This window comes from Grus americana, chromosome 9, assembly GCF_028858705.1.
Source record: "Grus americana isolate bGruAme1 chromosome 9, bGruAme1.mat, whole genome shotgun sequence".
Classification (NCBI taxonomy): Eukaryota; Metazoa; Chordata; class Aves; order Gruiformes; family Gruidae; genus Grus; species Grus americana.
In genome coordinates this window covers 743,426-758,639 of record NC_072860.1, presented here as the reverse complement: position 1 = coordinate 758,639, position 15,214 = coordinate 743,426, and the positions used below count along the sequence as shown (strand labels likewise).

The 15,214-nt window shown below is 47.0% G+C and overlaps 2 protein-coding genes across 7 annotated transcripts; one reads left to right on the top strand and one right to left on the bottom strand.

The window, feature by feature from the left end:
* Positions 1 to 3,520: 3,520 nt before the first annotated feature.
* Positions 3,521 to 8,947, bottom strand: FBXO45 (F-box protein 45). Its single transcript, XM_054835580.1, has 3 exons — positions 8,533 to 8,947; positions 8,043 to 8,399; positions 3,521 to 6,113 (listed from the first exon to the last, which is right to left on the bottom strand). Exons 1-3 carry the CDS (start codon positions 8,818 to 8,820, stop codon positions 5,928 to 5,930), a joined length of 831 nt encoding a protein of 276 aa, XP_054691555.1. The 5' UTR covers positions 8,821 to 8,947; the 3' UTR covers positions 3,521 to 5,927.
* WDR53 (WD repeat domain 53) lies at positions 8,559 to 15,007 on the top strand. 6 transcript variants are annotated; one of them, XM_054835574.1, is made up of 3 exons: positions 8,559 to 8,700; positions 10,538 to 11,029; positions 13,703 to 15,007. In XM_054835574.1, the coding sequence occupies exons 2-3, from the start codon at positions 10,553 to 10,555 to the stop codon at positions 14,288 to 14,290; spliced, it is 1,065 nt and encodes a 354-aa protein (XP_054691549.1). In that variant the 5' UTR covers positions 8,559 to 8,700; positions 10,538 to 10,552; the 3' UTR covers positions 14,291 to 15,007. The 6 variants fall into 6 exon arrangements, with proteins under 6 accessions (XP_054691549.1, XP_054691554.1, XP_054691552.1 ...); XM_054835579.1 differs by having other exon boundaries at positions 8,592 to 8,700; positions 10,750 to 11,029; XM_054835577.1 differs by lacking the exon at positions 8,559 to 8,700 and adding an exon at positions 8,947 to 9,098 and having other exon boundaries at positions 10,750 to 11,029.
* The last annotated feature ends 207 nt before the right edge of the window (positions 15,008 to 15,214 follow it).

Sequence of the window (15,214 nt, the reverse complement as noted above, 5' to 3'; positions counted from 1 at the left end):
ATAATTATGAAGTCACACGTTGAAGCTGGTGGAGCACACACTCTTGAATTACTATTTAAAAGCAACTCGATGCGGCACAGGACGCTACAGAAACAGAAGAGCTTCATAACGTTGGTGAATCACTCACTCGCAGGCTGTCAGCCTCCAATCGCTGAAGTCTGTGCAGCAGCAGAAGCTGCGAGCGGCAGTTTGTTACCCGTGAAGAGGTACGGTGGAGGTTTTGTGGCTGGAGCCCAGCCCGTGGCCCACCCGCTCTCACATGTCACGTTTATTGAGCCACGGAGCGTCCAGGGAAGGTCACGCACATGGCACACGCTCACCCACTTGGGTTGAAAACAGCTCTGTGCTTCCCGCTACGCATCAGGGTTTGTCTTGCCTCGATTTTCAACCCACCTGCTGCAAACCAAAGCTTTAAACAAAGACGGGAGGAACGAAGGACGTCAGCGCGTCATGCTGCAGGTCCGTAACCGGGCGTGAACGTTTGCCAGGGAATTACATTTTGTAGCTGTAACATACAGACTGTTGCGAAACAGCTGTTTTCACATCTGGCTTTGGAGCGTGTCTCTAAAGACGTGCAGGCTGCACTGTGCAAACGAGAGCGGGGGCACGGCCTGAAATCAAAAGTTCAAGAAAGGGCAATAAAATATATTTTTTTAAAAAATCACTTTGCGAAACATACAGCAAAATACTTGGGGACATAGCAGTAAACCAGGGCAGATATGTGAGGGTGAGGTGTCCCAGGATGGTCACTCATTTCCACGCACGGTAACGCTCCGGCTGTTTCTGGCTGAAAATAGCAAAGCTTTAAGCTGCAGAAACCGGGAGCTCACAAGATCAGACACTGCGCAAAAGACAAGAACAGGCAAGGTTATACCTTCAGGCTTTTCCCCGTTCAAACATTGCCTGCAGGTAAATATATTGCTTTTAACGCAGGTAGAACAATATGGATTAAAAAGGCAAAATAAATCAAGCGAACATGAAACAACTCCAGGTAGCTCACACCAAATCTGCAAGTGGAGGCGTGGAAGGAAAAAGACGCCCTTGTTTCTTGAGCTGGTAAAATTGCAGAAGAGCAAACAACACTTGTAATATACAATGAGTTTTATTTTAAAATCCCTTTTCAATTATTTTAGTTTCTTTTTTTGTTTTTAAACCACAATGGAATTTTTTTTGTTTTAAGTAATCTTTTGATGATATCACTGTTTCCTGGTCATAGATGCCTGCGAGGAAGAAAAGCAAGTCTGGGAAAAGGTAGACCTTGAACAGCAACACTGACATTTTGTTTGAGCCTCTCCGATCCCTTTTGTATCTTTTAAGGTGATCTCAGAGTCTCAGCTCGGTTTGCTGCCATCAAAAATAATTCTCTGAAATGCAAAGATTTGCTCAGCCTAATTTCAGGATCAAGGGTTCAAACGAAGAAGTATACTTTAAAAATGATGATGTCCATTATCCACTTTTCAAACATCATCTGTTTTGTTGAGGGGTTTTTTTTAAGTTTGTTTTGGTTTTTTAGGAGGCCAGGAAGCAAACACTAACGGAGAAGGTTCCACATTAAACATTTATGTTGCACAAGGCTTCGGAAATGCAATTCAGGCTCCCAGAGTGCTGTTGACTTTGCCCTCTTGTGGGGAGGGGTGAGAATTCATTCAGAAGTCACACAACATGTACAGCACCATACAGCGGTATGAAAAAAGCTGCTTAAAGTATAAATTAGCAGGTTCAGCATCATTGCAGGAAAAGCTTTCTGTATTCATTTACCACTTAGTTAATTTTCCTTTCAACAGAATTATGCCTTAGCGCGAGGTGGACTACTGTCACAGAAATCACACACGTCACACTCCTAACTGTTTAAAAACCCGTTCTGTAAATGGAGAAAGGATCCTAGAGCAGATCTCAATAATGCCGTTTTCTGGCTAAGCATTTCACCAAATTATCTGTATTATGCAAGAACGGGCGCTGTTCCGGAGAACGACAGCACATACAGTGCTTATAGCTGCGTTCCTGCCAGCATCCAGAGCTATTTATAACATGTAAAGATTTCGCTAGAAGTATCAGTATTGAAATGCACAGGTTCAGGAATCACTGAGGGCTGGTTACCTCTAAATACTTAGAGAAAATAAGTTTTGATGCTCAAACTATTATCAGGCTGAGCATTGTTTAATTCATCGCCGCTGTCATCATCCCAGGGAAAATGGAAGAGGAAAAAAATAGAGGCAGCCATCTGGAAAACACGCCCGTGTGTTAAGGAAATTTAAAAATGTAGATTGTGGGTAAGCAGAGAGAAGAGCTGACACGTTCCAGCCTGCGATTGGATTTGGCGGCAGGCAGAGAAGAATCCAGCCGCATCCGAGGCAGCAGACGTTCAGCCCGCAGGATCAAGGCCATCTGCTCCCAGCTAGTTTTGTCACCTGAAACACGGCCAGAAGTCACAAAACCAAATGGCGTTTGCTAGTAGGAGGCACACACAGGACTCCCAAAAACGCACACTCACCACTGCATCTGAAGTGGGGGAAAAAAAACATGTTTTCAAGAAAATATCCCTACCAGGGTGAGTTTCCCTCGCCACCTTGATTAATTCGTTCCAGCAACACCTCCGTCCTCTTACGGAACAAGAAGTCGCACAACTGACTTTGGGCCAACACAAGAAGCTACAAACAGACACTGCCCCGAAACAAACGGCCGTACCGAGCTCTCTGCTTCCTCGGACGCAGAGGTGCGATCAGGTCAGATGACCAACTGTTAAGGTCCCAACAGATTTAACAGCACACTTGCAACCACGCAAAATTCTGAGTTTTATTCAAGCAACAGACAAAATGCTCACTTGAAAAATAGCAGACGTCCTGCGGGATTCTGAAGTGAATCCCTGTGAATCTGACTGATTTCTGTTACGGAAGCTGCGCACAGTCAATGTTCCTCCTGACCAAAACAGTCAAATCACTAGGCTGGGTAGGGAAAATACTTCAAACAGCAGTTTAGCTGACTCTTAAATACCTCAGGCTACAAAAAGTGATTCTACGTTTTTGGCGAGCCAGCAGCAAACCTCTTTGCTCCTGAAGAAGCTGACAGAGAAGTTAGCCAGAAGTTCACTGCTTCAAACCAAATTCTTGATGCAAAGAATTTGGAAAGTGCTTCAGAGCTCCCAACCACAACAGAGTCTCCTACTTCTCCCTAAAATCACCTACTTCTGCCTAAAATCACCGCAAAATATTGAACTTCCGTACAGAAAGCGCAGCAGCAGGGCAGGGCAGTGGTGAGCACACCACTTCCGTTCTGATCAAGGGACCTCTAGCCATCAGGAACCCTTTTCCCGTGGTCACGCACGAGCATCCCTGTTCCCGAGGACACAATTTCCCAAGCACGGCTATTAGACTAATTTACAAGTCCTCGTTAAGCACTCGCCACGTTCCCAGTCACAAATCGCACGGCCCCAGCACCCCCCTCTTCTTTGCGCACCAAACCGCTACTCCGTTTGTCCTGCCACTGCAGGGCGGATGCCATTACACCAGCACACACCGATATATCCTTCTGAATTACAGCAGAGTTTATTTTAATATTTTGTACAGCCAGCATTGGTCTCCAGGAATAAGTTATAATCTTACATAAGTGAGTCCCCCCCAAACCCACCCTTAAGGAATGTTCAACTTTCAGCATTTCTAATTTAGAGGGAAATTAATTATTTATAGGGTAAGACGCAATCTGAAGAATGGAAATCAATCTTAATTTGTGAATAAAACTCCTCAGAAGTTCTCAGGGTTTACTTGCATCTAATTGGATTCATGAACAAGCACAGAGGCCACATCTTTCAGGACTGCACTGTGAGCACATCCATCTCGGGGACAATGTGATTTTCTGAAATTGGACAGGGTTTTGTCTCCTTTTCCCCCCCACTTCACGCCCAGGGTTCTGCTATGCAGATACATACTTTACAGTCTAGTACAATCAATGCTTGTAACAGATTTTTCCAAAAGGTACGCGTATGCCCACCCCACTTCATTTATTTGGTTGTTCTCAGCACCACTTAAAACATCTTCATTTCTCACTGTGTGTTTTGTTTTCTTTAATGCAGCCAAGAGGAATGGACCTCACTGTTGCCTTTAAGCAATAAACAACACACAAAACAAATAAATACTTTAAAATCCTTTTAAATGGTAATAATGTTCATACTCTGTTCCAGTGCAGAACTTGGTTATCTACTGGGTTAAAAGCACGCCAAGGACAGCTCGTCAGCAGCAGACTGGGAGCCTCTCTCACCTCCCTGCACCGCTCTCCTCGCGTTACTTGAGTAACGGGGGGAAAAAAAACGAGCAACAGCCTAAGAGGAAGGAATTGCTCTCTCTTCCATGCTCAGAGAATTGCCAGTGTCCGATAGTAAGCGATTCACATTCTCTAGCGCAAATAAAGCAAAAAGAGGTTGTATAAATATTTCCTTCTCCCTCTCTGACAAGCGTGCCCAACTCTGAAATAGTTCAGACAGCTCTGGGAAACACCAGCCAACAAGAAACGAGAATCAAGAGCTAGCCGCACGGCTGGCAGATTTTAACACCCTACTAAAAGGAGCCCTTCTGGGGGTCCCTACAGACCATTTGACCTCAGAGGAAAGCGGTTTCACCAGAAAGTCCCTCCTTACTACACCCCTCAGCATCACAGCCACCCCGGCCTGCACAGGCCAGACACACCGGAGGGGGGTTGTACGTGTTTTTTTAGAAAACTGGTGCAAGTGAAAAGCCCAAACCTGATCCAGAATCCCCATCAAACAGCTGGTGGAAGTTCTACTCATCCCGGCTGAGGACAGGGAGGTGAATACTTGGGTACTAGGGGATTTTATTTCATTAAAGAAAGGTTCAGCCAAGTTGTAAAGCCTTACAAAGCCTTTTAAGCTGAAAACAAGGTCTGGATTCAGAAACTGAATGCTCCTTCCTCATTATTTTGAAATGTTTTGCAACAGTGATCAGAAAGTGTAAGAATGCTTTAGAAGTTAATTTCTTTTGATGTCGAAAGGAAGACAAGCTCAGCACTGTGTTGTGCCTTCCTTTCCTAAAGGGGCCCGTGAATTTTGGCGAAAGGAAACGTGTGGCGAAAATGTTTTGTGTTTCCTACAAAGAACAAAACTGTTGCTAAAGCTATGGAAACTTTCACAGAAAATGACCCAATGTAGCACCGTACGCCACGAGAGCATCCCAAAATGCTTTACAATACAACAGAAGAAGTACACTTACATGAATGTTATATACCTGTCCGAGGTATATTTTCTGATGCCACGTAGTGGGGCTTTTTTTTTTCCCTTGAAGAAATTATGTCCCAGTTAGAGTAAAGCAAACCCTTTCTTTTAACTGTTCTTTTCAACGTGTTCTGTATATACAACCCTTAAAATACACTTAAAAATAGCTGCACACGTTTTGTATCATTATACTAGAGAAGGGCAGTCCAGACAGACCATGCTTCTCCGTATGTTAAAAACTGTAAATAAAACCCAACCAGACTCACTCTCCTCCGGTACCCACGTTGGCCCAAAGGAGGGAAGGGAAGGAACAAGCAGTTTTAAAATGGGAGTCTTTCACAAAACACGCTACTTACAAATCTCAGGTTAATTTCCTCAAGCAGTTTTGTATCAAATCCTTTCTTAAATATTTGAGGTCACACACTGCCATCTTAACAATGAAATCTGTTGCAACATGCATGTGTCAGCTTCCCACTCAACCAACTGCAACCCTGAGGATTTTTCTGGCCTGGTAGAAAGAGGAAATGTAACGCAATTCCTGAAGTATGGCTGGTCCTCCGTTTCAAAACTCTGTGTGACTCCCTCGATGGTTCTTGGACACACACCCACACTTTTTTGTTTCTCCTCTAATACGTGTTTCCCTCTAACCAACATGCAGATTTCTCCTCCCAATCATCCACATCTCGATGTCCCAACGAAACAATCCACGTCATCCATCCAGAGGTTTTCCCAGGTAGACCAAAGTCACTTCTGTGTTACCATACACTGCAGACACCGCTGGATACAGGCAAACTTTTGGCAGTCCTCTGAAGGCAACTCCCAAGAACTCGTAGCCCCTCTCAAAGGCTAATGTTTTGTCTTCCATGTCCAGGATAACTCGAATCCTTTCACCTATCTGGAAACAGAGACGGGAGGGGGAAATAAAAAAAAAACAAAACCAAAAACATAGAAAGAGTCAGCGTATTCAAACGGAGACACGAAAATAAAGCATAGCCCACGCAGAAGGTAGTTTTAAAGCAAGACTTTCCTGTTTCTCATGATTGCATTACTTTTGTGACGGCAATGGCTCGATTTGGCTCAAACTCACTAAGGTCCCTCTGCTGCCCGTTCCAGTGGGCAGCCTGTACCTCACCACCCACGCAATAATAAACGTGACCTGTCTCACGTGAACCATGCCAGAGCACCAGGTGAGCGTACTGCACGCCTCGCGCTTCATAAAACTGCAGAGGTTTGGAAACTTTGTAATGGCCCCCAGGTTACCTGAAGTCTGTATTTCACCGTTGCCATCGCTAAGCTGTAATTGCTCTGCGAGGAGCAATTTTAAAGACTATGAACTTGTTTTAGAAAGGTAAGCGCCACATACAAAATATACTGGAATACATGCTCACCAAGGCAGAAGGAAATTCCAGTGCGAAGCTTAGGCAAAATAAGCACAAAAAACCTAATATACATATATATGCACACACACACGAGTGAAACCAACACTGAACACGGCAAGAGACTCGGATCCAGGCACGCACGGTGCTCCCTGCACTTATCTAGTACGCATTATTTTCAGACAAGTCCCAGATGCCAGCACAGCAGGACGCCGCACAAACTTCTGAGTCTTCACCAGCCAGCCCCAAGGCTGGGGATTTCTTCCAGCCAACGTGTTTTTCTTCTAACTAACGCTACCAAACGCATGCGTTTCCTTCAAGTACGTTTTCTACGAGCAGATCACTGTACGTGTCTCAATAAACACAAAATGCTCCGAAGGATCACCAATTTGAGCTCTCATCAATTTTTACAGAGAAAGGAGCGACTGCGTTCACCCTTGAGTCCCCACACGAGCTGGGGACTCTCGCCTTCAAAACCTTTCCTCACCCTGTTGCTGCAGAAAGGCCTAGATAAGGACAGCAGGAAGCGACTGCAAAGGGCCGAGTCTGGAAAGTGCCGACACAATCTGCACGCTGGGGAACGCGCAAACAGAAAGAGACCTAAATCTCTTTAATTACGCTAATTTTAGGTATTATTCCCAAAACCAGCAGGTATAACCTTCAGACAAAATTAAGTGCTTGGCGGTGAACTTTTACATGAAATTGAGGTATATCAGATAGAAGTTACTAAGGAGATCTTCACCCACAATTGAAATATAAGCCAATATTCATACAAAGCCACAGCATTATGAGATGGAAATTATAACGCACACAGCTTAAGCTGCAACACGAGGAAATCCAGCAGTCAAAAGATAGTTGTGCAAGCGGCCAGAAGAACAGAAACAAACGCTTCTGTAGGGACAAAAAGGTGGAACGGCACTTGCTCTTTAATAACCTGAAATTATCCAAACATCACGTCCCAGCATCCCAGCCAAGGGAGGTCACCTATGGGAACGCTGCCAGCGAGCAAACAAGCAGCACTCAGCATTACTGCAGGTTTTTTTGCAGGAAGACTCTTACCTAAGTGCTAACCTCAGCTCACACTGTACAAAACCCCACAGACATTCACCTTGCTGTGGGGCAAGTCGTTACTTCAGAAGGCTACGTCAGCCTTTTCAGCTTTTATTTCAAAAAGCAACACGGTGCCTAAACAGATACCCAGGGTACATGCTTCACGCTCAGCATTTGAGATAAAAGGGCAGAAACAAGTGAGGGTCAGGTGCATTGAACACTGGACGCAGGTATAGCCCAAGGAAGCGGTAAATGAAGGGGGAAAAGCCTCACAAGGTGGAAGGGAAAGCAAAGAGACCCTCAAGTGGGCGTTAGGACAGCAGACTGCCAGGACACACGAGGGAGGAGGTTCTTGACAGATACGGTGGAGCTTCCAGCGCGCACCAAGCCCCGCTCACCTGGTATTTGGGTGCGTTATTGCACTGGGGGAAACTGCCGTTCACCTCTCCGTTATGCAGCAAGTTATTGTCCACCAGGTTCCAGCCCCAACTCTGGTCGTCGCTTCCCAGCAGGGCCACATAACCCTGGCACTGCATGGCCGCCCGCTTCGTGGCGATGCCGATGACGGCCACGGTGCCCAGCGGGCCCTCCCACCACACCTCCCAGGCGTGGCGACCCTCGCTGAAGCCGATCTTGGTCCGCGCCCCATCCGTGCTTTGGGCGATGGGGTTGCGGTGCAGCGTGAAGCCATTCTTCTTGATGTAGACGTTCCTCGAGCAGTCGTTGGTGCTGAAGGCGTGGTGGAAGGCACGGACCTGGGGAGGAGAAGGGGGGGAGGGGGGGGAAGATAAAATCCTGTCATGTTTTTCAGGCCCCCCCACCTCCTCGGTTTCCAAGGAGGCCGTGGGGGTGTCCCCGAGGGGCAGGGGGGGTGGTTCCCGGGCTCACCTTGCCCTTGTAGGTGGGCACGTTGCAGAGGATGTCGGTGCGCAGGGCCTCCTCCGCCAGGCAGCGGGCCGCCAAGCTGCGCCACACCTCGCTGTTCTCGTCGCCGTGCAGGACGTGGTGCCACAGCTTACAGACCAACGCGCAGCTCCTCAGCTCCCGCAGCTCCAGGTAGGAGAAGACCAGCTCCAGCACCCGCCCCGGTAACCGCCAGCCCGGCCCTCCCGCCGCCGCCGCCGCCGCTCCCCCTCCGCCGCCGCCGCCGCCGCCGCCTCCGGGGCCCGCCGCCATCGCCTCCCCGAGCGCCCCGTGGGCGGCGGGCCGGGTCGCGGGGGCCGCGTTACCCCTCCCTTCGCCGGCGACAGCGGTGGCGGCGGGCCCCGGGCCGAGCGCGCTCCCGGCCCGCCCGCGGCCCTCACGGCCCCTCACGGCCCCTCACGGCGAGGGGGCGCGCGCGCCCGGCGCCGCCATCACAGCTGCGGGCAGCCCGCCCCGGCCGGCGCGCATGCGCGGGAGGGGCGGGGACGCGGACACGGACACGGCGCGCGGGAGCGGCCGGCGGAGCTGAGGTGAGGCGGCGCTGAGGGGCCCGGGCTCACACCCACACATCTACCCCCCTGCTTGTGTCTGCCGCCCCCGGGGCTCCCCCGGCCTGGGACGGGCGTCAGGTCCCCGGAGTAGCTGGCTTCCCCGGCGAGGGGGTGGCTGTCGGGCCTACCGGTGCGAGGGGCTGCGGGGCGGGAGGGAGCAGCCGGGAACAGGCTCCCGAAAGGCGGGCGAGCGGCTGGCCGCGAGTTTGCGAGCCGAGTTGCGGGTAAGTTATCCGGCGCTGTTCTGTAATTTTATTTAATCGACAAGATTGACATTTTCCTGGTGGATTGAATGAATTCGAGCAGTTCTTTAGGCCAGGGTCAACAAAAATCACATGCAAAACATAACATGGAAAAACCAAACCAAATACCAAAAAGAAACCCTTTATTGCCCAATAATGCCATAAAACCATAGACGTTAAGGCAGCACCGTGGTCGCCGCAGCTGGTGCCGGGGCAGCTGTAGCTCCATCCCAGCCATAGCTCTGCGCCCCTACCCTGGTGCCAGCTCTCCTTTTCCCCCACAGCGTGCTCGTCTCTCCAAAACTTGTGCTTTTTTGTTGCTCGGTTTTCCCCCCACACTTCATTTTTCTGCTGACTGCATCTCCTGAACAGCAGTCACGCCATGGAAAGGGCCCGGAGCAGGGTAAGCTCTGTGGGCGTGCTTTGAGGCCCAATTAAATGTGTTGCAAACCTCGTAACTACCTGCCTTAAACCGGTAATGCTTCTTTTAAAAACATGCCATTGCTTATCTGTTTATGCTTTCGTGTTTCATGTTTACTAGCCACAAGAAAATTATGTTCACTTTGGGAACACATGCACAATAGTTTAAAATTTATTCACAGAAATGTATCCTTTTAAACGGTAATTAAGGCAATCACTTTCAGCATTAATCGGTTTATCCCACTGTCACCGGCACGAGTTGCTTGCTCCAGGTATTGCGAGATTGCTTTGCAAATTGATGTTAGGTACTGACTGCCCAGTGCCTCGGCAGCCGGATAAAAGACGGATATCAACATGTGATCTCACCCAGACTGGAATAACGTGACTTCTCTGCAGAGGGACTTTACCAGTTTGCCGTCTTCCCCTTGCTCCTTTCCACTACATCCTGTTAGGCACTGTGCCCCGTTTTGTCAGGCATGCCATGTCCTTACACAGTGAGGAACAGGCAGATCTGCTCCATGTACTGTATGGGTACATGTTCCGTGCTGTTGTGGCTGGCGTTGATGCTGTTTGAGCCAAAGCTTCATTTGGGTACTGATCTGTAGAGGTGCCTGTTTTAATTGGACACTAGAATTTCAAGTAGTGTGCGTTACAGCAACGCGATGATCTTGTTGCTTACATAAGCTTTCCGCTGTAATGAGGACCAACACCTGCTCAATTCAAGCTTTTAGGGTTTGGGTTTTTTTTTTATTTCAGAGGCGTCCCTGAAATATGGCAGTCAAATGGATCGGTGGACACTCATCCTCTATATTGTGCTTGAATGTAAACATGGAAGGGCTGGTGGCTTCAGGCGCGGAGCGAGGCGAGCTCACGCTCTGGGACGGGGGAGGCGTTCCAACAGGACAGCTCCAGCTCCCGAAGGCAGACGATGTGACCTCCGTGGTGTTCTCTCCCCGCCATCCCACCAGGTTGTACACCTCCCACGGAGAAACCATCAGCTTGCTGGATGTCCGATCCCTCAAGGAGCCTGTCGAACGCTTCCACGTGAATGAGGAGGAGATCAACTGCCTCTCGGTGAATGAGACCGACAATTTCTTGGCTGCGGCAGATGACTCAGGGGCGATAAAGGTTCTGGACTTGGAAAACAAAAAAGTCAGCCGGTCCTTGAGACACTCAAACATCTGCTCCTCTGTTGTCTTTCGACCTCAGAGGCCTCAAAGCCTTGTTTCCTGTGGACTGGACATGCAGGTGATTTGCATACAAGTAGATGGTTATTAGAGAAGCGAAACGCTAACTACCCACCTGTGTAGTGAGGCGCCAGCAGACTTTCACTGAGCCTGAGGATGTACAGCCTGTGGTCACTGGAAAGCTCCTTAACTGTTCTAAACTAGTTTTCACAGAGAAGCTAACAGTGTCGAGGCTGTTTGTGCCATTTTCTACACAGCAGTTCCTCTCCCTGTTTTTATCTTATTTAATGTTTACAATCTAAAAGTGAGCGGGGTGGGGGGAAATCAGAATATGGTGCGAAACATGCTCATGCCGCATTAGATCCCCGTTGGACCCAAACCCAGAAGTTGTCCCCATAATCAGTTATGGCTGCAGGCAAAATGCAGATGATAGTTAGGAAAAATGCAAAATGCTTGAAGCTGACAAGTTGCCAGCAAGAATACTTTACTACAGGTAGATAAATATCTTTGCAAGTGGTATGTATCACTGTACGGACAAGTCATTTTTATAATTAATCCTTTGTTCTGATTTAACTCTTGGAAGCATTAAACGTTCCTTGCCTTTCACGCTTCTCTATCCTTATCAAGAGGAAACTTTGTCCTTTGCATGCCACTTGTGGAAGCGTTCTGAGAAGAACCGTGCTAGAAGTTAACGGAGTCTTGAGTTGCGTTGCCAAAGTTGGCCACCCAGAACAGATGTTTTTCAGTCGTTTCTTTCCAGCGGTTGAGATCTGACCACATTCCTGGTTTAGCCTGAAATTAAAACTATCACTTCTACAAAGGTTTCCGTGGTTCTAGTGGTATTAGGGTGAAATTTGCTTTGACAGCATTGAGCAGTTTCACCCTGTGTTCTTAAAACCAAAGTGCATCTAACACCCGATAAAACAAATACTTGCTGATATTTAGTATAAGCGGTATTTGTCCATATTTAAGCCATGGATCATATAGTATCAGTAAGTATATATATCCAAATAGGGGCTGATTGATGGAAGTCTGTCAGGTTTAGACTTTGTCAAATTTTCAGAAATTTTTCAAATTCTTTTTTTTTCTTAGGTTGACTAAAAGATGGATGTAGGATTTTAAATGAAGTACTGTGAGAATCTTCTTTGCAGAGGTACCAATGTGTCAGTCTGAGAGGAGTAAACACTTGGCACCTTAGACAGCTGGCTTAATTTCAGGTCCCTAAAATGCAGATTTTTTTCTATCAGAATTGTAACCATTTATATACCATTTCTGTGTGAGTGAACTGGTTATTTTTTGTGACTCTTTAGTTTTAGTATGTTTTACTGTAGCTTTCCAATGAGAATGCTGTGCTGCAGCATGTCTTTGGACAAGTTATGAGCTCTATGAGCATCAAAACACATTCTGGGCTTGCACATCAAACCCCCAGTGAAGCCGTAGCTGATGAGAACTGAAATTTAGGTTGCTGGCGTTTTTTCAGAAGTGCCACAGAAGCAGGGAAAATGCCATGAGGACAGAAAATAGTTTGCAGAAAACTTGTCGGCACTTGATGGATTCATAAAGCTGTTGCAGGAGTATTTGCCTTAAGCGCTAGGACCCAGCCTCTGTGATTTACTCTGCACAGTCATCCTGGAAAGTTTTCCCTTTCATTGGCAGCAAAGTAGTTTTATGTAGCAGCAACAGCAGTTGCTGAACAGAAAAGTGACAGGAAACAACCTGTTTTGGATGTCTTGGTGTGATTTGGATTCCAGAAACGCAGAGCCAGTGTGACAACTCTTTTGTGGCCCAAATTTAAAGACTTCTGTACATTCCACTGGAGATGACTAGTGGAGGAGCATCTTTATTAATAACAAACCTTTGGTTAAAAAAAGCAAACAGCGCACCAGTACTGCATTAGACTGACTCGTTCTTTCCTGTCTGTTGGCCTTGAAAATGCTCATCATCAATTCAGATCCTACAAAAGTATCGAGAGAATTATTTTTACCTGGCACAGTATAAATCTGTAGTACTTGCATTGCTGTGTGAGAGGCGCAGGATTCATGTGAAGGCACAGCTCTTGCTTCACAAGGGGCTTGGAGGTGGGGTGGCATTTTAAGGGCAAGTCTAAAAGCACAGGCTCCCCCCATCTCACCAGGAAAAGCGCGCCCTACCTTGATATGGTAATAGCACAAAGCAGATCTACTTGTTGGATATAAAAAGAATTACATATGTGTCTCTAAAAACGAGGGCCTGAACTACTGTTTGCCTTTTGCTGTTCCATTTCTCAAACACATTCATGGAAGTGATTATTTTAGGACAAGTAGGTAGCAGAGACAGAACTAAAGTTCAGAATGATAATGATCTCTATTTACTGCTAGCGTTTCCGCTCCCTCCTTTTAAATCATTGATGTGCAGTATATCATGATTACTACTGCCGAGATGAATGCAAAAGCATTTAGAATGGCTTTTTCATCCATTTCGTGGTCTAAAAGTCTGAGTCATTGAATCTGCTGAGTAAGGCAGTGTGAGGGTTTGGAAAGCATGCCATGAAGATTTACTGTATTTACCAGGTGAAGTTCAACCACTCCTCGCAACACACCTTGCATCTCTCGCACTTGTGCATAGTCTTTGTTCTGCTAGAGAAGAAGTGTGGTTGTTTTGGGGTTTTTTTTTTACTGTTAGTGAAAGGTTCTAATTTTACTTAAAATCAGAAATGAACAAATCATTGATTCAGACTTTTTTTTTCCCCCCCAAGGTTATGCTGTGGAACCTGCAGAAAGCTCGCCCCTTGTGGACCACGAACCTGCAGGAGTGTGAAACGGAGGAAGACTGTCCACAGTCAGCCGGCCAGTTCTTTAACCCGCCACTTGCACATTCCCTGTCTGTCGCATCGTGCGGCAACATCTTTGGCTGCGGAGCACAAGACGGTAAAGTCAGAATATTCAGAGTCACCGGCGTCAAGTTTGAACGCGAGCTGGAGTTTCAAGGTCACAGCTTGGGAGTATCACAGGTCCTCTTTATGCCAGAAGCATACTGGTTGTTGACTGGAGGAAATGACGGGAAAGTCTTGCTCTGGGATGTCAACGGTGATGTTGGAAAGCAGCAGAAAAGTCCAGCAAAATCTCTGCAGAGATGGAAGGCCCAAGCACCTGCTTCCACCAGAAAAGATGGGAAGCGCAACAAAGTGGCTTCACACGAACATGCTAGAGTTTTACCAAAGCTAACCATTGAGCACGGAGAGAAGGTGAACTGGATCTCGTGCGCAGAGATCAAAGGCTCCAAGAGAGTATTAGTTGCTGATCAGAGCAGTTCTGTATCTGTGTATCCGTTGCCAGAACCTTAGACACTGAGGTGCTTAAAGGAATCTGTGGGGGAAAACCACTTCTCGGAGTGCTCAAAATGAGTCCAGTTACATCCGCCGACAGTGAAGGGAACAGTGAAACCTGCTGTGTCCTTCAGAAGGGGGAGGGACTTGCTGCATACTCACACCAAGTACTTGTGATGTAACTGGCCTCGTGTTTTTTTCAGCGGCTGTTGGTATTCACTGCAGCTGTTTCTTGCAGGGTTGGCAGTTTGCTGCTTGAATTTAAGTGAAACGGGTTTCAATGTATTTAGGGGTAATGTTAGTTCATGACTAAGCTGACATAATTAAGGTTGGAGGAAGAAATCCACACTATCAGGGACACCCCTGCTGCCAAATGAGGATGCTGAGCAGTAACAGAGATGTCATTGGCTGAGCTTCTTGCGTTTTGAATTATTGCAGTGCTTTACGTTACTCTCCCCATTACACTGCGTCGCACTTAGCTTAAATTGGCCATAGTGGAAATATATTTTTCATTAGTTTGTCAGCAGCTGCATATAAGACTAGAGAAGCATCAACTAATGAGCAATCAAATTACTTTAACTGTCATTGCCAATTGGATTTTTTCACACCAGTAAACGAAGGAGTAGGGGAAGATGTTAAAATCCATTTAACGGGTCAGCTGTCTTACACATTTAGTTGTTTATCCCAGGGAAAAGTAACTATTACACTTGTCTTAATAAATGCTTTCTCTCTCACTGCTCTCTTGTACTTTATACTCACTCTAATATTGCCAAAGATGCACAAAATTGTGTCAAGAAGGGTACTGTATACTCCATCAGGGGGAACACAAAGGGCCAAAGGACTGTTCTTCCTTACCCGAATACTTCCACTGGCTTCCCAAAGCTTTAGAAACAACGAGCAGAACTCGGCTTGCTAGAAACATCCCTTAATTTGCAAGTTGAA

Excerpts from the sequence above, each read along its gene's own strand:
- WDR53 (XM_054835574.1), top strand. The coding sequence starts at position 10,553 with ATGGCAGTCAAATGGATCGGTGGACACTCATCCTCTATATTGTGCTTG. Across the intron at positions 11,030-13,702 it reads CCTGTGGACTGGACATGCAG|GTTATGCTGTGGAACCTGCA; the intron begins GTGATTTGCATA and ends TTCCCCCCCAAG.
- FBXO45 (XM_054835580.1), bottom strand. The coding sequence starts at position 8,820 with ATGGCGGCGGGCCCCGGAGGCGGCGGCGGCGGCGGCGGCGGAGGGGGA. Across the intron at positions 8,400-8,532 it reads TGCCCACCTACAAGGGCAAG|GTCCGTGCCTTCCACCACGC; the intron begins GTGAGCCCGGGA and ends TCTCCTCCCCAG. Across the intron at positions 6,114-8,042 it reads ATAACGCACCCAAATACCAG|ATAGGTGAAAGGATTCGAGT; the intron begins GTGAGCGGGGCT and ends CTCTGTTTCCAG.